Genomic DNA, 17,424 nt, shown 5'->3' on the forward strand with positions numbered 1-17,424 from the left:
TGGATTAATTGCAGTTTTTGAGTGGCCTTCAAAGGTAGCCCCATGTAGAGAGAATGGCAGTAGTCCAAGCGGGAGATAACCAGAGCATGCACCACTCTGGCGAGACTGCTGCGGGCAGGGAGGGTCTCAGCCTGCGTACCAGATGGAGCTGGTAAACAGCTGCCCTGGACACAGAATTAACCCGCGCCTCCATGTGAGTCCAAAATCAGTTGTATGTCCCTAGGTCCAGCTTTACTTCAAATGCTCTGTGTTTCTTTCTTGCCTGGGATGCGTCCTTAACCCGGATGCGATAAGAACACAAGGTGAGCCCTGCTATAGGAGCAAGGAGGGGCTGTGGTTCTTGGGCAGAGCACACTCTTGGACAGATCAAGGCCCGCAGCCCTGGCTTCCTTGTCCTCTGCATAGCTGTTTGCAGAGGCAGGAGAGACAAATTGCACTGCCGCTTGCTCCTTCAGTCCCCAGCTCCTGCTCCTCTCCAGTCAATAGCGAAAGACGATTAGCCATCTCTCAAACCCTGCTCCAGACCAATGAGAGGCCTCCTCCTTTTATCCCCGCACCCTGCAGTTAACGCCACTTCCCTCGCTTGGGCCCAAAGCTTATTCTCCCCGTTGCTCTATCTCGCTCCTGCAGCCCCCGACTGGGGCTCCTCTAACACGGCCATTTGGACAGGTTGGCGTTGCTGCTGTCAGAACAAGGCCCCGGGGCCAGAGCAGCTCTGTTTCCCGCTGCCCCCGTGCCGCTATATTGTCCTGGCCCCTCTCCAGGCCTTGTCAAAACAGCCGTCTCAGAGGCCCTCTCCGCGGATAACTCTTCCGAGGACCTGCCAAATTGCCTGCCTGCCGCTCCCCGGAGCTGTGGCAGGTGCAACAGGCAAGCAGCGGTAATGACAGCGAGCGAACGAGAGGCAAAGAGAAGGGTTTAGATAAAGTCCCCGTCATTAATCCAGACTGATCCTGGGATTTGTTGCTCCCGCGTTCTTGAAAGGTGGTCATTTCCTGAGAGGGAAAGAGCGTTTAGAAACTGACAGTCTCTCTCTCTCTCGTGAAACAGTCTCCTTAAACTTTAACTGATTTCCCTGCATTTGCAGGGGTCCCTACAATTCTATGAAACCACAGAATTCGCAGAGGGCAAGAAGGTGTTGTAGCCATTGGGGCTTCAGGACACGGACAATACAGCAGTGGCAACTGGTGACCACTGAGGCTGGTGGGGCGGCTAAAAGAAGGCGGAGTCTGCTGGGGTAGGCGGAGCCCTAGATCTTAGTAGGAGGAGCCAGCCAATCAAGGTTTTCCCTCCACCTTCCTTTTCAAAGACAGCGAGGGGAAGAAATTTAGATCAGTACACATTTAAAGACACATCTATCGGTTTTGTTGCCAAACAGTGTAGGAATAATAATAATAATAATAATAATAATAATAATAATAATAATAATTTATTTATATGCTGCCCATCTAACTAGGTGGCTTCCAGGGAATGAAAACATCAAACACTGTAAAGCACCAAACATTAAAAACTTCCCTGTGCAGCGCTATACAAAGCAATCCAAAATGCACACTAATTGAATTTTGCAGTGCTTACAAAGATGCATATTATTACGAAAGTTGCACATTCTGAATCTCTGCCGAGCGGTAGCAAAATTCCAGGGGGTTCCAGGCGTTCACCCAGGGTTGTGTTTCTGTTGGGAAGTTGGGGCACAGCAGAGGCTAGTGTCTTTAAGAAATATGGTTTATTTTACACATATTTACACCTAAAACCTTCAGTGCAGGGGGCACAGAACATTACGCCCCAAGAGTGTCTCTCATTGCACCTCCCAGAGCTTCAGGAAGGTTGGGTTCAATGCAGTGGTCAGTCATGGGCCCCGGTCTCCCTGTGCAGCCTCTTCCAGCCAGCACTGCATGGACATCTCCCCAGAGCCTCCTTCTTCTTCCCAGAAACCTTCGCTATAATATCATGAGAGAGGAAGAAAAACATCTCTCCGCCCACTTTCTACACACCATGCATAAATTTATACACCTCTAATGTCTCCTCTCACCTTTTCTCTAAATGGAAGAGCCCTAATTTTTGTAATCTTTCTTCATCCTTTCCTGCGCTATTTTTTGAGGGACATCCTGTGTTGTCAACATGGCTGGGAGCTGGGTTCCCCTTCCAACATGGTGGTTCCGGGGTTTGCTAAGGACTGGGACAAGATAAAGAGAACGGGGCCTAGAAAGCAGGGAGCAATGGAATATGTGAGCATTCAGCACCCCCACAAATAATACCTCCCCACCATCATAGACAAGCTGGAAGGTGTGCAGAGGAGGGCGACCAAGATGATCAAGGGTTTGAAAACCAAGCCTGATGAGGAACGGTTGAAGGAGTCGGTTATGTTTAGCCTGGAGAAGCTTATATGGGAGGCATCTTCAAGTATCTCAAGGGCTGTCACATTGAAGATGGAGCAAGATTGTTCTCTCCTGCTCGGGAGGGTAGGACTTGAACAATGACTTCAAGTTACAAGAAAGGAGATTCCAATTAAACATTAGGAATGTCTCCACCCCCATCGTTCTGCTTGGACACTGAGGTCCAGCACCGAGGGCCTTCTGGCGGTTCCCTCGCTGTGAGAAGCCAACTTACAGGGAACCAGGCAGAGGGCCTTCTCGGTAGTGACACCCACCCTGTGGAATGCCCTCCCACCAGATGTCAAAGAGAAGAACAACTACCAGACTTTTAGAAGACATCTGAAGGCAGCCCTGTTTGGGGAACCTTTAATGTTTAATAGGTTATTGTATTTTAATATTCTGTTGGAAGCCGCCCAGATGGGTGGGGTATAAATAATAAATTGTTGTTGTTGTTGTTGTTATAAGAACTTTCTGGCTCAAAGAACTGTCTGACAGTGGCATGGACTGCCTTGTAAGGTGGTGGACTCTCCTTCATTTGTGGTTTTTGGGTGGCCACCTGCCAGAGAGGCTTTAGCTGAGATCCCTGCATTTCAGAGGGTTGGACTAGATGACCCCCAGGGTCCCTTCCAGCTCTACAATTCTATGATCTCCCTGCCGGGGCGGACTTTGGTAATCTTTCATAATACGGCGCCCTGTGCGAGGCCAAAATGTGGTGCCTCAAAACAGATCTTCTGAGTTATGGATCTTCCCGATTTTGAGTACCCTTGGCACACTAGCCTGTGTGGTGGAACCACCCACACTGCCCAAATCCGGTGCTGTCCCTACCTCTGGAAAGTTTCCTTTTGCCGTTCACGCCCTCTGCTAGCTGACCTCCTCATCTGATGCATATGCCCTTCTGCGCTCCAGTGACGCCATTGTCCCTGCACAACAGGGCAGATCCGGGTAGTTGGCATGGGAACACTAGGAGGAATGGGGATGGAGATTAGAGGCTGGGTTTGCTGGAGGTGGCAGTCTCTGTCCTAGGCTGGGCCAACCGTCTGGGTTTCTGCGGTCTGGGTTTCTTCTTTCCTTCTGCCTCCTCCTCCCTGGTCCGGCCGGGGCTGTTGCTTCCAGAGCCCCACGACTCCTCGAGATGTCTGTGATAAACTCCCAGCCTTCCCCCTTTGGACACCTGACACGGGAGAGACACATTGAATCCGTGGCCAAGCCACTGAAGTGGGATGATGCCCCAGAGCTCCTGGCTGGGGAGGCATCTCAAGGCTGCACCAGTGACGTCTTGGCTACTGGGTCAGATTCAACACGGCTTCAGAGGCACCCCCTGCAGGTAGTCAACACATGGGGCATCAAGGGGTACAACTGCAGCACAGAGGCTTGGATGTGCTATGAAACAGCGCCCTCCAGAACAAAGTGCCAGGGTGCACTGGATTTACCTCTGGTGCCACCAGCCTACGGAGGGGGTCAAGAAGGAGAGCTAGGTCCCTCGCGGCACCGAGAGGCCGGCCCTCATCCTGGACTGCAGTTACTGGCCGGGGCCCAAGAGCTCTGCATCACCTCCAAGGCTGAGCACCACGGTAAGGACCCGTTCTGATGCCCAAGGAGACTCGAGCAGGGGGTGGGGGACTTGAAGGCCAGGGGGTGGGGCAAGTGGCCCTCCCGGCCATATTGTCTGGCCCTCGAGAGTCTCTCCTGGTCACACCCCTTCCCAAAGCCACACCCCTTACTGTCTCAGTGCTTTCAACTGGCTGAGATAGAATAATAGGGTAAAGCTAAAGGGTCTTTGAAATGTGGTCTTGCTTGCTTGCTTGCCTGGATGAAGATAGGTGTGTGTGTTTGTGTAGAAGCCTATGGTTTGTGCATGGCTGGAATGTATCCTTCTGTACAAAGGCAAGAATCACGCCCATTGCTCTACCTACTTTTGCCTCTGGCCCTGCCCACTGCAGGCATGTGGCCCCCAGAGAGGAAATATGGACCTCAGATTGAAAAACTGAACCCTCGCCTAGAGTTAACGGTCACCGCCTGATAGGATGGCTTCCCTGTTTAAGCATTCCTTTATAGCATAGGGTTACCAGACGTCCCTGGTTCCCGGGGACAGTCCCTGGATTTGCAATCTGTCCCTGGACAAATTCTGTCCCCGGAATGTCCCTAGATTTGCAAAACTGTTCCCAGGAAACATGGCAGCAGCAGCCTCAGCATCCTGGTAGCGCAGTTGGCTCTAGCTGGCTTCAGGAGCTACTTGGTGCCGTGGCACCCGCCATTTTCCCTGCGCCATGGCAGCGAGCAGCTCCTGAAGCCAGGCAGAGCCCACTACCAGGCTGGCCCCTCCTGGGTAACGGTGCACCACTCACCCGTGACTCCCGAGCCTCCCCTGATCTGTCAAAACAAAGGGGGACGGGGGAAGGAGATCGGGGAAGGAACTACTTAAATGAAAATAAGGTTGGAAGGATTTGCTGAAAAAACGATCTGAACTAGAATACAAAATTGGGAGGTGTGAGGAGGTCAAGGAAATAAGTAAAGGAAGAAAGTTTATGTAAAGGTTTAATCTGTTCTTTTTTATTTTAATAGAATGTATTTGTATTTTTTTATTTTTTTCTGTTTTCTTTTTCTGTTATTGTTATATTCATTTTTTTGTATTTTGTATTGTTCTTTTTTCTTTTTGTAACTTTAAACTTTGAATAAATATTATTATTTATTTATTTTTTTAAAAGGAGATCGGGGAAGGCTCGGGAGTCACGGGCGAGTGGTGCACCGTTGCCCAGTTTTTTAAAAAAACTCTGCGAAAGGGTGCGAAAGAAGGGCTTTGCACCTTTATACAATATGCATGTGTGCTTGGGCCCAGGGTCTTTTGCCTCACCATCCCCACTACTGACTCCCTGTTGCTACTCAGCTTAGGAGAAAAAAAAAAGTGTCTCCGGATTCATTGAAAAAAATCTGGTAACCATATTATAGCAGGGATGCCAAAGGGTGGGGTGTTGTCTTCCTCTGTTGGCAAATGGTCTGGGGGTGATCCCACAAGTCAGAAGGACATTTGTCCTGCAAAGCCTAGGATGACCGGCTCCTTGACCCTGAAAATGACTGACTTCAGAGCCCCCAGAAAGCCTGGCAAGGACCCAGAACTGCTGATTAATGTTTTCTAACGCATTGTGTGAGCACGAGAACGTGAGCAAGAACCTGGCTGTGGAATCAGGACAATGGTCCATTTAGTCCGGTATTCCGGCCCAGTTTGGAGAACTGCTGCCAGTCAGTGTAGGAAGTACCGAGTTAGATGGACCAATGGTCTGTCTCAGCCTAAGGCGGCTTCCGGTGTCTTTGTGCCCCCTTCTTGCTGCAGGACTTGTCAGCAGCTCCCAAAGAAGAAGCTACATCATCAGAGGCGCAGCTGGCGAAAGGGGACTCCTGCTGTTGGCCACTGAAGGTTAAGTACAGACTCTGAATTTCTGGGAGTTCCCACATCAGAAAGAGACAAAGAGGAGGTTCAGCCCCAGGGCAAAGCAGCAGCAACAGCAGTAGTAATAGTAATGATAACAGTGTAGAATCATTGAATTGCAGAGTTGGGAGCCCAGGGGTCATCTAGTCCAACCCCCCTGCAATGCAGGAATCTCAGTCAGAGCATCCCTGACAGGTGGCCATCCAACCTCTGCTTAAAAACCTCCAAGGAAGGAAAACCCACCAGCTCTTGGGAGAGTCTGTTCCACTGTCGAACAGCTCTTACCGTCAGAAAGTTCTTCCTGAGTCTGAGTCGGAATCTTCTTCCTTGTAACTTGAAGCCATTTTCTTCAAGCAGGAGAAAATAGTAGTTGTAATAACAAATAATAATTTGCTTCAATCCTAGTATCATTCTGTTTATTGCCTGTGTCCATTTTGCAAGAGTTCATTCATAAATCCATCCCCCCCCCTTTCTGTATTAATCAGTGGTTTATTTATTTTTTAAACAACCCTGCAAAAAATTATACTTAAATACCGGTAATGTTATGCCAAAATACAGACAACAACCACTACAGTTCTGGTATTTAATATTTTTTTTGATTGTGTTAAAAAGTGCAAACATAACAAAGGAGAGAGAGAGAGAGAGAGAGAGAGAGAGAGAGAGAGAGAGAGAGAGAGAGAGAGAGAGAGAGAGAATGTAAACTATAAGCATCACAGCCCGGAAAGACATAAGTACAAAATTGCAGTGCAGGTCCAAATAAAGTATCTGTTCATACAAATATTCCCTTTACAAATAACAAAGATCTGTAAAAGTAAATAAGGAGATGAAATAGAATGGATAATTATAATTATATGCAAGAAAAGAGGGTAAAATGTGGAATGGGGGGGGGGGAATCTGAGGGCTTTGTATAATCCCAGTATTATATATATGGAAAATGTTTGGAGTGTATGGAAATAATGTTAACATAAAAAACTGCAAATAAAAAATTAAAAAAACAAAGAAACAAAGATATGTTAAAATATTCTCCTCCCATGAGTCCCATCATTACTGAGAATAAAGCATTGCTTTTTTCTGGGGGTACGTAGGGGTACGCATACCCCTAAACATCTTGTGAATCTTCGTACTTTGGTTCATTTACCGTATTTATTTTTCCTGATTTGAGCTATAAAATGGTGGTTTTCTTGAGTCAAAATGAGAGTACCCTGAAACTTTTTTTTTTTTTTTAAGCACTGGAATAAAGGTTCTGTAAAGTCTTAGGTGAGCCAGACGTTTGCACGTAGGGGTGGCCCTGAGAGTTTGTGTGTCTCGATATTCATATAAGAAATCAGTACAATTCTGTCAGCAGGAGCAGCAGAGCCATCAGCTGAAAAGGCAACCAGCCTCTCGTGCCAACACATAGCAGTCCCTGCAGAACAGCACCCCCTTTGGGGCAGGAGGGGAATAGGTTCCATGCCTGCGTCGTGACCGTGCATCTCTCTCCTTCCCTCTAAGAATGCAACAACTGCTGCTTTCACCTGTGTGGCCCTGCCCGCCCCTGCCACCTTTGCCTCCAAGATGAGGAAGGCCACGTCGTCCTGTGGTTCTGCAGACCTTTCCGACTGGGCCTCGGCTGTCTCCGTTGCTGCCAGATGGAGATGGTGGCTTTCACCGGCGATAACCAGCTTATCGGCACCGTGCGCCAGAGGTGTGTTTGTGTGTGTGTGTGTGTGTGTGTGCAGCCAGTTCAGACAAGGACGGCGGGAGGGTACAGAGGTGAGCGGTTCTCCATGCCATTGGAACATGCATGAGATGCCCAAATATTCTCGGCTTTTACATACCCCGAGCCTAACTTTTAAGGCAGCCCTGTTGCCTGCTAGGAAACATAATCCATCATAACCTGTACACTTCTTTGATGGGATCTATCTGCCTACCAGTCCCTGGGATCTGTCTCTTGGTCACACTCGAATTCAGGACGGTGGGGAATGTTCTCCCATCATCCTTGATTACTGTCCCCTCTGGATCAGGGTGAGTCCAACAATATCTGGTGGTTCTGCTCTGATTTGAAAATCTGGGGCCACCCTTGGGCCTGATCCGGAAGCTCCAGCTGGAGCAAAACTCTGCAGCTGGACTGTTGATGGGGACAAACCATTCCAGCACATTAACCCGGTGCTCAAAAGCTTGCACTGGCTGCCCGTACGCCAGCAGGCAAGATTCAAGGCCCTGGACAACTGAGTTCCTGGATACTTCCGGGACCGCCTGATCTCTTATGTTCTTTATTGATCTCTGAGGTTTACAGGTGATTCAATGTTAGGGGTCCCCCATGGCTCGGATAAGGAGATTTGCATTTACTATTGTGGGTCCAATTTTGTCAACTTCCCTTCCAGTTGATTTCTGACAGGCAGGGGTGCTAACTTGAATAAAATATTGCAGGGGCCCAAATAAGCCCTGCCCTCAATCACATGATGCAATGCATACTCACCATTTGAATGGGAATGCCCATCAGATTTGTGGGGACCCGGCCCCCTCAAATATTTTATTATGCCTCCACGACCCCTAGGAGTTGACTCCTATGCTGAGAAGACTCCTCCATTTTGAACTTCAGGCATCACTGAAGACTATTTATCCAGCAGGCTTTTAACCGAATTCAAATTTTAATCATTCTAACTCTTTTATTCCACAGTGGAACCTCGGTTTTCGAATGTAATGCATTCCAAAAGACCGTTCGACTTCCAAAACGTTCGAAAACCAAGGCACAATGGGCAGTCGGCAAAATCCATTGAGAAAATAGAAAAACACGCAGCGGAAACTGTTTGACTTCTGAGGCACGTTTGAAAAGGGAAGCAATTACTTCGGGTTTTTGGCGCTCGAAAACCGAAATGTTTGGCTTCCAAGATGCTCGAAAACCGAGGTTCCACTGTACTGGGTCTTAGAGACCACTGTAAATTAAGCAGGATATAAATTATCAAAATATACCAATGAAATGAAATGTCTTGGGGTGTGGCTATGGACCTGAAAGGGTGGACCTTGTAGACAAGGCGAATCTCAGTTCCCCAGTTCTGCGTTATCGTCGACATTTGAACAAAGCAGTATGAACTGACCCCCTGTTGGAGGTGGGTGGGCTTCCTCTGTCCTGTTGGCTTGGAGATTTATCCCAATCCCCACCCCACAGCTGCTCCCCTCTACTGTCTCTGTGCCTCCCCCAAGACTCACCCGCTGATGTGCTTAGGTGCGGCACCTTCTCCCATTTCCTGGAAGTCAGTGATGCCTGTGGTTTTGCCACCATGAAGATCTATGGCTCCTGCATTCCTAGACGGTGCTTCTCCGAACAGGAGTTTCAGGTAGGGAAAGAGGTCGAGGGGCCCGTGACAGATGGGAAAGAAGGCATCTCGGAAGGGGAAAATAAGTTTTGCTTTGTCAGAGAGATCAACACTCCTTCCAGGGTGGAAGGTGGTGGCCCAGGGATGGAAATAATAATAATAATAATAATAATAATAATAATAATAATAATAATAATAAGCACCACAGAAATTTACCATGGGCCACAGGGTGCAGCTGAACTAGGTTCCACAATAAAGGATCCCATAATAAATTACACACACACACACACACACACACACACACACACACAATAATAAAATAGTAATAATAGAGATTAATTATATGTACGTGTAAAAACAAGATTCAGCCATGCTGAACTTTATAAAGTAATTGTAAAAGACAATATTGAGTATGCCTTTCAAAATGTAGACGTTTGCTTTCATACATTTTTTAACGTTAATGGTCACAAATTGCTCAGCTGAGTGTTCATTCTCTTAGCTGCAGTATATTAAAAATCCTAACAGAACAGCTGTGCCACAAGGCAGGCTGGGTGCCTTATCTCTACTAAGCATAGAAACAGATGTGTGACATTAGGTTCGTTTTAAGGATCAGGTCAAAGAACTTCGCAATTACAAAAAGTAGGAGAATTTTTTTCATGTACAAAGTATACAGACATAAACAATATCTTCCATCTTACTGCAGGTTTCCTTTTGTTTCAAAAAGTAGAAAATTATTATACAGTTTATTATGGTTCATATTTTGAATTTTATATATATGGGGGCACCAGAATCCTTTCAGTGCTTATAAGGGTGTTAATCCGGCCCTGAGAAGGCCCTTCCACTCATCCAAGTCCCAGCGGTGCTGTTGGAAATAAGCCACCACATCAACCTTTGCCAACCCGGTGCCCGCCAGATGTTGTAGTCCAAAACATCTTGAGGGCACCGGGTTGGCAAAGGCTGCCTGAAAGCAAGGGCAGGGAACACTCCATTCGCTCTCATTATCTTCCCAACGACACTTCATCATCACCACAGCTCCGCTGACTTGATGTGATCATTCACCCATGGATGACAGAGCGTCACTTCAATTCAAGAGCCCTGTGATCTTGCCATGGGCTGTTGACGCCTTTCAAAGTTAGCTCCACACCCTTGACTTGCTCCTTCGATGAAGGGAGAGCCCAGGGTGCTTGCTCACAATGACATCATTGTGGGGAGATGGTTTCCTGTAGGTCCGGCCCTACCATTTGGCAAGGTCAGGCATCTGTCTCAGGCGGTACATAATGGGCAGTGGCACTGAGTTTTTGGAAGACAGAGCAGTCCTCCCACAGCTTTGAAAGCTAGCCTGCTTCCATCAGGTGTGGAGGACTTTCTCCCACTACCATTGCCGATGTGAGGGTCAGCAGCCATCTGAGGCATCTTGTTCTCTGCCTCAGGTAGCAAAGTGTCTTGGCTCCCAGCTCAGCGCAGCGTTCAAGGAAAGCTTCTCCCATGTTGATAATTGAGCATGACCTTTGCTCCTCCAGGTCCTCTCCTCCACTGACAGCGTAGTAGCCACTATTTGGAAGAAGTGGCCGGGATTCAAGGAGGAACGCAACATGGATCATGAGTCCTTTGGAGTGGACTTGGGTAGGAGAATTCCCGTCCTCTTTTGGGCAGAGCACAAAACATTGTGACCTGATTGTCAGCTGTGACATCTACTTGCTGTCTACCTATATTATGCTAATATTCTTTAAAAAATCAGAGTCCTTAGTTTAGCATTTGCAGAAGTGCTCAGGGTGCCTCTAAAATGTTGTTAGCATGCTAATGCGGCGAGGAGAGGGGAGAGAAGAAAGGGGAACGCTTCTTACCTCTGATGTACAAACACGTATCACAGAAACAAAACACTGGAGGGAACTTTGTAGGGCAGAGATGGGGTAAAGGTAAAGGGACCCCTTCGCAGGTCCAGTCGCAGACGACTCTGGGGTTGCGGCGCTTTACTGGCCGAGGGAGCCGGCGTACAGCTTCCGGGTCATGTGGTCAGCATGACTAAGCCGCTTCTGGCGAACCAGAGCAGCGCACGGAAACACCGTTTACCTTCCTGCCGGAGCGGTACCTATTTATCTACTTGCACTTTGACGTGCTTTCAAACTGCTAGGTTGGCAGGAGCAGGGACTGAGCAACGGAAGCTCACCCCGTCACGGGGATTCAAACCACCGATCGGCAAGCCCTAGGCTCAGTGGTTTAACCCATAGCGCCACCCGCTGGGCATAATCAGGCAAGCCAGACCTCTCCATCTGGACCATGTGGCTGATTCAGGCAGGCTATGCCCACCTGCCCTACACGTGACACCTGGGGGGAGAAAAGTGAGGGTGGACTTTCTTCAAATGGACCTTGTGGGTGCTGATGATTAGCTGTGCCTGCAAAGCCTCCTTGTGCAGAGGATTTTCCCACCTCTCCTCTGGCCCTGTGTCCCTCATGCAATCCCCAAATCAACGTCTTTGGGGGGGGGACACCCCACAACAAATTTAGGGGGTGCCCTTAGGCAAGGCATTTTTGCATGCCTGTTTCCACTAACATGTGTTTTCATGCACGCTTTACGTCTTTATACACAACGCTTGGCTGGAGAACTGTACTGCAAAATTCAGAGAAGTGCAAATGGTGGTGTTTCAGTCGGCATATTGATTCAGAAAGTGTTCACCTCCCCTCTACATAGAAGTAAACCCCTTATTCAGTGGAGCTCAGTAGCAAGCAAGTGGGCAGTTTATGCCTGCTCCTGCTCCCTAGAGAGAACCCCCACATTCTGAGGTGCCCAGCCAATAGAGCATGAGACTCTTATTCTCAGCATTGTGGGTTCGAGCCCCAGGTTAGGCAAAAGATTCTTGCGTTGCAGGAGGTTGGACTAGATGACCCTCAGGGCCCCTTCCAACTCTACAGTTTCTATGATTCAGCCACCTCACAGTTTTCTGCCTCTGTGACAGATTTCTCCTGTTATCCAAGCAGCAAAACTGACTCCAGCAAGTTCCTCTAGCCCAGCTCTTAGCTTTGAAGGATGTCGCCTTTCTCAGGCTCTGATGGGTATTCCATTCCAATAGCAGGAGAGACATTCCCAGCTCTTATCCGTCAATCCTTTGATGCACGTCCACTCGCTCTTTCTCCTCCAAATGCCTTTTGCTGGGCTTTGCTGTGTTCTTCATTTATGCTGCAGCACTCAGAAGCCAGCTTCGCGGAGCTCAGGCTCACTTACTCCTCTTGGCCAAAGGACTGGAGAAATTCAATTTCGCTTGTGCTTGTAAGGTCCTAATTCGCACTTCCAGAAACAACACACAAGCTTCAACAACAAAACAGGGCTGTCTTTCGAAATGCACACTTGTCTGAATTTCACAATGAGTTCCTCTGGCCAAGTAATGCGTACCAAGACGCATAGGGTGTGCACAGAATGCATACATTGGTGAAGATAACATTTAAAATGTGCTATATTGGGAGAAATGGCTATGCAGAACGTATATACTGGGGAAAATTGCATAGGAACGTATATACATTAGGAGAGTTTTGCTGGTGGGGTTTAATGAGGATTTTAAAAAATAATGGAGACTGATTTGGAAATTTGGCAAATGTAACTTAAGACTGGGGAACTGAGAAACTGAGAACCGGCCTTCACTAGATAGGATTTGGCTGCAGGCTTTAATCTCCAAGGGAGAAAGTCGTCTGAGCTCTAGGTGATTTCCTTATGGGGAAAAAACATGCACAGGAGTGACTGTGAAAGTGGCAGAAGAGAGCTCTAAATTTCTACTAGACCGGGAGAAGGTGTGCAACTCTGGGAAAATGTAGAGGCCTCCATATTGTCAATCAGTATGGAAATGGGAGCGCTTGATTCCTAGCCTTGCACTGATAAAAAAGGAGAGAATGGCATCTCTTGAACCCAACAAAACACAAATGTTGGAAGTTGGAAGAGAGGTTTCTCTTCCCAGTGCTTAGAACCGACCCATTCCACAACACAGCGAGACCAATTTCACACTTTGAAAACATTAGATCTAGCTCAATGCAGGCTCCCTCTTCAGAAGAAAGGCTCTTTGTGCATGCTCAGAGATAACTTCTACCTTTAACTTCACCCCACTCTTGAAAAAGATTCCCCCCCCCCGCTTCTCAGGGGGCAGGCCATCTGCGCATGGTCAAAGCTATTGGAAAACAAAAGTTGGCCTTAGCAACCCCATCCCAGGAGTGAGCAGGGAAGTGTCCTTGGTGTGGCAATATTCTGTCCTCTTGTGAATAATACCCAGTTCTCTTTCCGGCAGTTGCAGCAGACCTGAGCAATGAGGAGAGGGCTTTGCTCCTGGCTGCAGCATTCCTGCTGGTAAGTGGTGATGCTGCGGATCGTTGCCACTGTGTGTCCTCGGTGAGCCAGTATCCCAGCAAGGCAAAAACACTTGGGGGGCAAAGCAGAGTCAGTGAAGAGTGTGGCCCCCCAGAGACTTCTGAGAGCCAGGTGGAGAAGGCTAAGAGGGCAGCATCTAGAGACCCTGGGACTGAGGTTCTCTAGTCTGGATTCAAGTGTGTTATGATACTAGCTCTTTCCACAAATTTATTCCTTTAAACCCCTTTCCTAACAACAGGGAAGTTACTCCTGCACGTCAGCCAAATATTGGCTATGGGTATGTATCTTCCTGACCCATCCTGCATGACAACAGGCTCATAGCGCCCTCTGCTGGCTGCCTTTTGCAGCCACAGGTGGACAATGAGCACCTCCAAAAAAAGGATGCATGAGTCAAGAACAGCTTGGCACTTTTTTGCACTGACTCGCTTTCCCTTTTTCCCTGAGAACTGGACCCAAGCCGGTCACCCTTCCCCAATGAAATGTGTATGCCCATTTATGTTACTCTAGTTCATGCCTCTCGGTTTCTGACGAAACAGAAGACTGCGACCTCCTTTTTGTGTTTTGTTTCCCAGAACTTCATGTTCTTTGAAGTGAGCTGACGGGCGGCGCTAAGAGAAGACGGAAAGGAACTTTTGTGGCTCAACCCCGTTCTGCACCCAGACTACTCCCAATTGTAACGTCTTGCCGTGGAGAAGCTCCCACAGTGCCTCCAACTAAGAAGGGGGTGCGAACTTTGTACTGATACGCCTGCACCTTTCACAGCTGCCTGGGATCCAGGCATCCAACAGGAGACGCTACAAGAGGAAGCCTCACCTACTAAAGGTCTGTGTGTCAGGCAGTTGTGAAAGGCCCAAGAGCCAGTGCAGAGAGAAAAAAGTTGGCAGCCCTGTCACAGAGGCACCCCGTTTCACTTTGGGGCGAGGACATTCGTCACCCCACCTTCTCCTTATGCAGAGGATGGCCACGGAATTATAGAATTGTCAAGTTGGAAGGGAACCCAAGGGTCATCTAGTCCAACCCCCCCCCCGCAGCGTGGGAATCTTTTGCCCAAGGTGGGGCTCGAACCCACAACCCAGACATTTAGAGGCTTGTGCTCCAGTCTTGTGCATCCCAGAAGGGGATCTGCAATTCTTTAGCTGCAATTCCTGCTTTGCGGTGGGCTGGAATAAATGGCCCTTGGGCCCCTTTCAATTCTGCAATTCTATGACTTGATGCCAGTGGAGGCTGCTGGTTCATGAGAGAGAATGGGGCAGTGCCCAATGGACCTGTTTGCCCTCACTCGGCCCCAACTCCCCCTTTACCTTGCTATTCAACCAGTCCAGGGAGTGGGGACACTGCCTTTCTTCCCGTCTCAGAATTGCCCTTGTAGAGTTCAGCAGGGAGGGAGAGAAGCAAGGGGACAAAACTGGAATGAGTTGGCTCTGCCTGTTCTTGGCTTTGGCGCCACCTGCTGTTGGGCTCCCTGCCATCCATCCTACTAGCCTCAATGGGCAGCTTGAGCTGCCATTGCATTTGGCACCTTGGAATTTCGAGCATGAAAACAAGATTCCTCGCAGAGCCCAGGAAAGGTGGATCAAGAGCCATGAGGCCAGAATTCAGCAATTTGCAGTCCCCATGTTCTCAGGCTTCTGGCACCAAGGAGAACTACTGAACTTCCTTCTGGAGCTCCTTAGAAGCCAATTTGCAATATAAATGGCCTATAAGTTGTAATTAAAATAATGTTTAGCATGGCATCTGCTATTTGAGGATAGTTGGGTGGCTTTTAAAAACTTTTTCATGGTAGCTTTTGTTGCATAAAATAATTTGTGGAGGATACTTGCTTCAGTCTTCAGCTTCTAGTGGGAGTTTTGTAGTTTTGAAAGCTGCTTTATGTAACTTATACATTGCCTAGAGAATCTTTATTAGGATGCGGCTAATAAATTTAAATGCACAGCATGTGAGGATTATGCTGCAAACCTTTTTGATGAAACTTGCTGATGAGTTTGTTTGGTGAAAGTGTCCACTCAGACAGAAAGTGATGCTTCCTCAAAGAACTGACTTTGCTCGTGGCAATGTCAGCATGTAACCAAATCTGGTTGGCTAGGCAGCATCATGGCATAACCTCAGTGACATCACCAGGTAGCGAGATATGCTTTGCTGTGTGGTGTCATCATATAACCTCATTCGCCGCCTGACCTCCGACTGCCTGGAATTTCCCTTGACTAATCGAGGAAGATGATGTAGGAATAAGAAGTTTGTGTTTGTGGTAGCAGCACGGAGGTTAAAAACGGCAGTGAGCCTCCTCAAAAGAAAAATAATCGTATATTGGGATGATGATTACTAGTCCCCAATCCTCTGGGATGGTAGCCGATTGATCTATGCTGGTGAACAAGGCAGCAAGCACTGGGGCCCTCCAATCAACATTGGCCTTAAGAAGCTCGGGTGAAATATTGTCTGCACCAGGAGCTTTGCTAGGTTTAAGAGACACTGAAGTTAAAAACAGCAGTGACTCATCAAAGGAAAAATAAACATTCAGAGTTTACGATTTTGCCCCCAGCAAATGTTTTGGAAGTTAGCTACCTGCATGCATGGGGGATGGCATGGAACTCAGGGCTGGCGTTAGAAGTGGGATTTTTAAAAGGTGCATTTGGTCCTTGGCTGCTGCTCTCTGAGGATACCGAGTGTTGAAAGTTAGGCACTCTCCTGAGTTTTAGGCGGAGGCCCTTTCCTATCCCCAAGATGCAGCAACAGGAGGTGCCCAACTTGGGCCTGCTTATCATCGAGACAGCCAAGCTGCCTGGGCTGTACTGCTTTGGACTACCAGTGGGGACTTGCATGGCTGAATGCTCCTCCCATATAAAAAGGACCCGGCACAAAGAAAGCTGAGATGTCAGGGGGAAGCTAGGCTAGAACTCTTCTCCAACATCTAGGTTTACATTGTAATGGGCAGAGATGATGTTGTATGAACACGCGATTGTGTGAACCTGCACCAGCAGCCTGAAGTGGTACAGGCCGGGCAGAGGCTGCCCTCCCCAGTGACAACTGGGCCCAGGAGGACCTTCTGCATGCCAAACATGTGCTCTGCCATCAAGCTGCGCCTCCTCCCCAAAGTCGCCAGCCGACTGATGCATCCCCAGGGGCCCATTTTCACTCCAGGGGGGCTTGCGTTCCAGCTTTGTTACAGATGGGAGGAACCACCACCAAACATACTTCACTGCTGCTTAAAAAATCAAAACAAAGAGGCAGCAAATTATTAAAGCGGTTCTGAATGGAAACCAGAGGGTGAGCAGAAAGAGAAAAAGACACCTCTGGACCCCATATTGTCATGGTAGGCGCTGCAGGGAGTCTGCGTTTTCAGATTGAACAGCAGGCCTCGTCTCTTAAAGCTGAGCTCACGAGCAGACGAAGCAACAGCAACTTGTTTGGCACACAGCTGGGACCTCGAGCGAGACTAAATCCTTAAGTGCCATCATTTGCGGAACAATTAAGGCAACATGGTGGGCAGGAAGCGGCATCTGGCGGCTTAAGCTCCCCTTCCGCGGGTATTTTGCTGGCTTACAGCGCCCAAGTGCTATTAGGATGGAAATCAAATCCCACTCCTGTAACCAATATCGGAAGCGGCAGGGGTCGCGTGTTTATCTGAATAATAAATGTCGAAATGCGGCGGCTGTGCCGACTCATGATCCCGTAAGTAGCAGAAAAACCACAAGCCGCGTCTGGATGGGATGCAATGTGCGCCTAGGAATGCAGATCGCCCTGTGGGAAGAGAACAGGGGGGCCTGGGCCAGAGGAGGAACCGACCCTGATGGTCGGAGGCAGCAATGCGTCTGAACGCCATTTGCTGGAAGCCACAGGAGGGGAGAGGGCTCTTGCGTTCTCACATCCTGCTTGCGCGTTATCTGGCCGGCGCCTGCGAGAACAGAGTGCTGGATTAATCCAGCGGCCTCCTCTTAGGAAAGGGGAAATGGAAAGAGAGAGAAACACACCAGGGCTGAATGAAGACAC

At 48.5% G+C, this 17,424-nt stretch overlaps 1 protein-coding gene across 1 annotated transcript; it reads left to right on the forward strand.

The window, feature by feature from the left end:
- The first annotated feature begins 3,101 nt into the window (after positions 1 to 3,101).
- LOC308585149 (phospholipid scramblase family member 5-like) lies at positions 3,102 to 16,402 on the forward strand. The gene is made up of 7 exons (XM_081190743.1): positions 3,102 to 3,943; positions 5,701 to 5,784; positions 7,288 to 7,480; positions 9,002 to 9,113; positions 10,613 to 10,715; positions 13,361 to 13,419; positions 14,013 to 16,402. Exons 1-7 carry the CDS (start codon positions 3,505 to 3,507, stop codon positions 14,037 to 14,039), a joined length of 1,017 nt encoding a protein of 338 aa, XP_081046869.1. The 5' UTR covers positions 3,102 to 3,504; the 3' UTR covers positions 14,040 to 16,402.
- The last annotated feature ends 1,022 nt before the right edge of the window (positions 16,403 to 17,424 follow it).

The sequence above is a fragment of the Podarcis bocagei genome, assembly GCF_964188305.1.
Source record: "Podarcis bocagei genome assembly, chromosome: 4".
In the NCBI taxonomy this organism is placed as follows: Eukaryota; Metazoa; Chordata; class Lepidosauria; order Squamata; family Lacertidae; genus Podarcis; species Podarcis bocagei.

What these genes read in the sequence shown, in the direction of transcription:
- LOC308585149 (XM_081190743.1), top strand. Translation starts at nt 3,505, where the DNA reads ATGTCTGTGATAAACTCCCAGCCTTCCCCCTTTGGACACCTGACACGG. An exon ending in ATCGGCACCGTGCGCCAGAG is followed by an intron (nt 7,481 to 9,001) that starts GTGTGTTTGTGT and finishes TGATGTGCTTAG; the next exon opens with GTGCGGCACCTTCTCCCATT. An exon ending in TCTCCGAACAGGAGTTTCAG is followed by an intron (nt 9,114 to 10,612) that starts GTAGGGAAAGAG and finishes TTGCTCCTCCAG; the next exon opens with GTCCTCTCCTCCACTGACAG.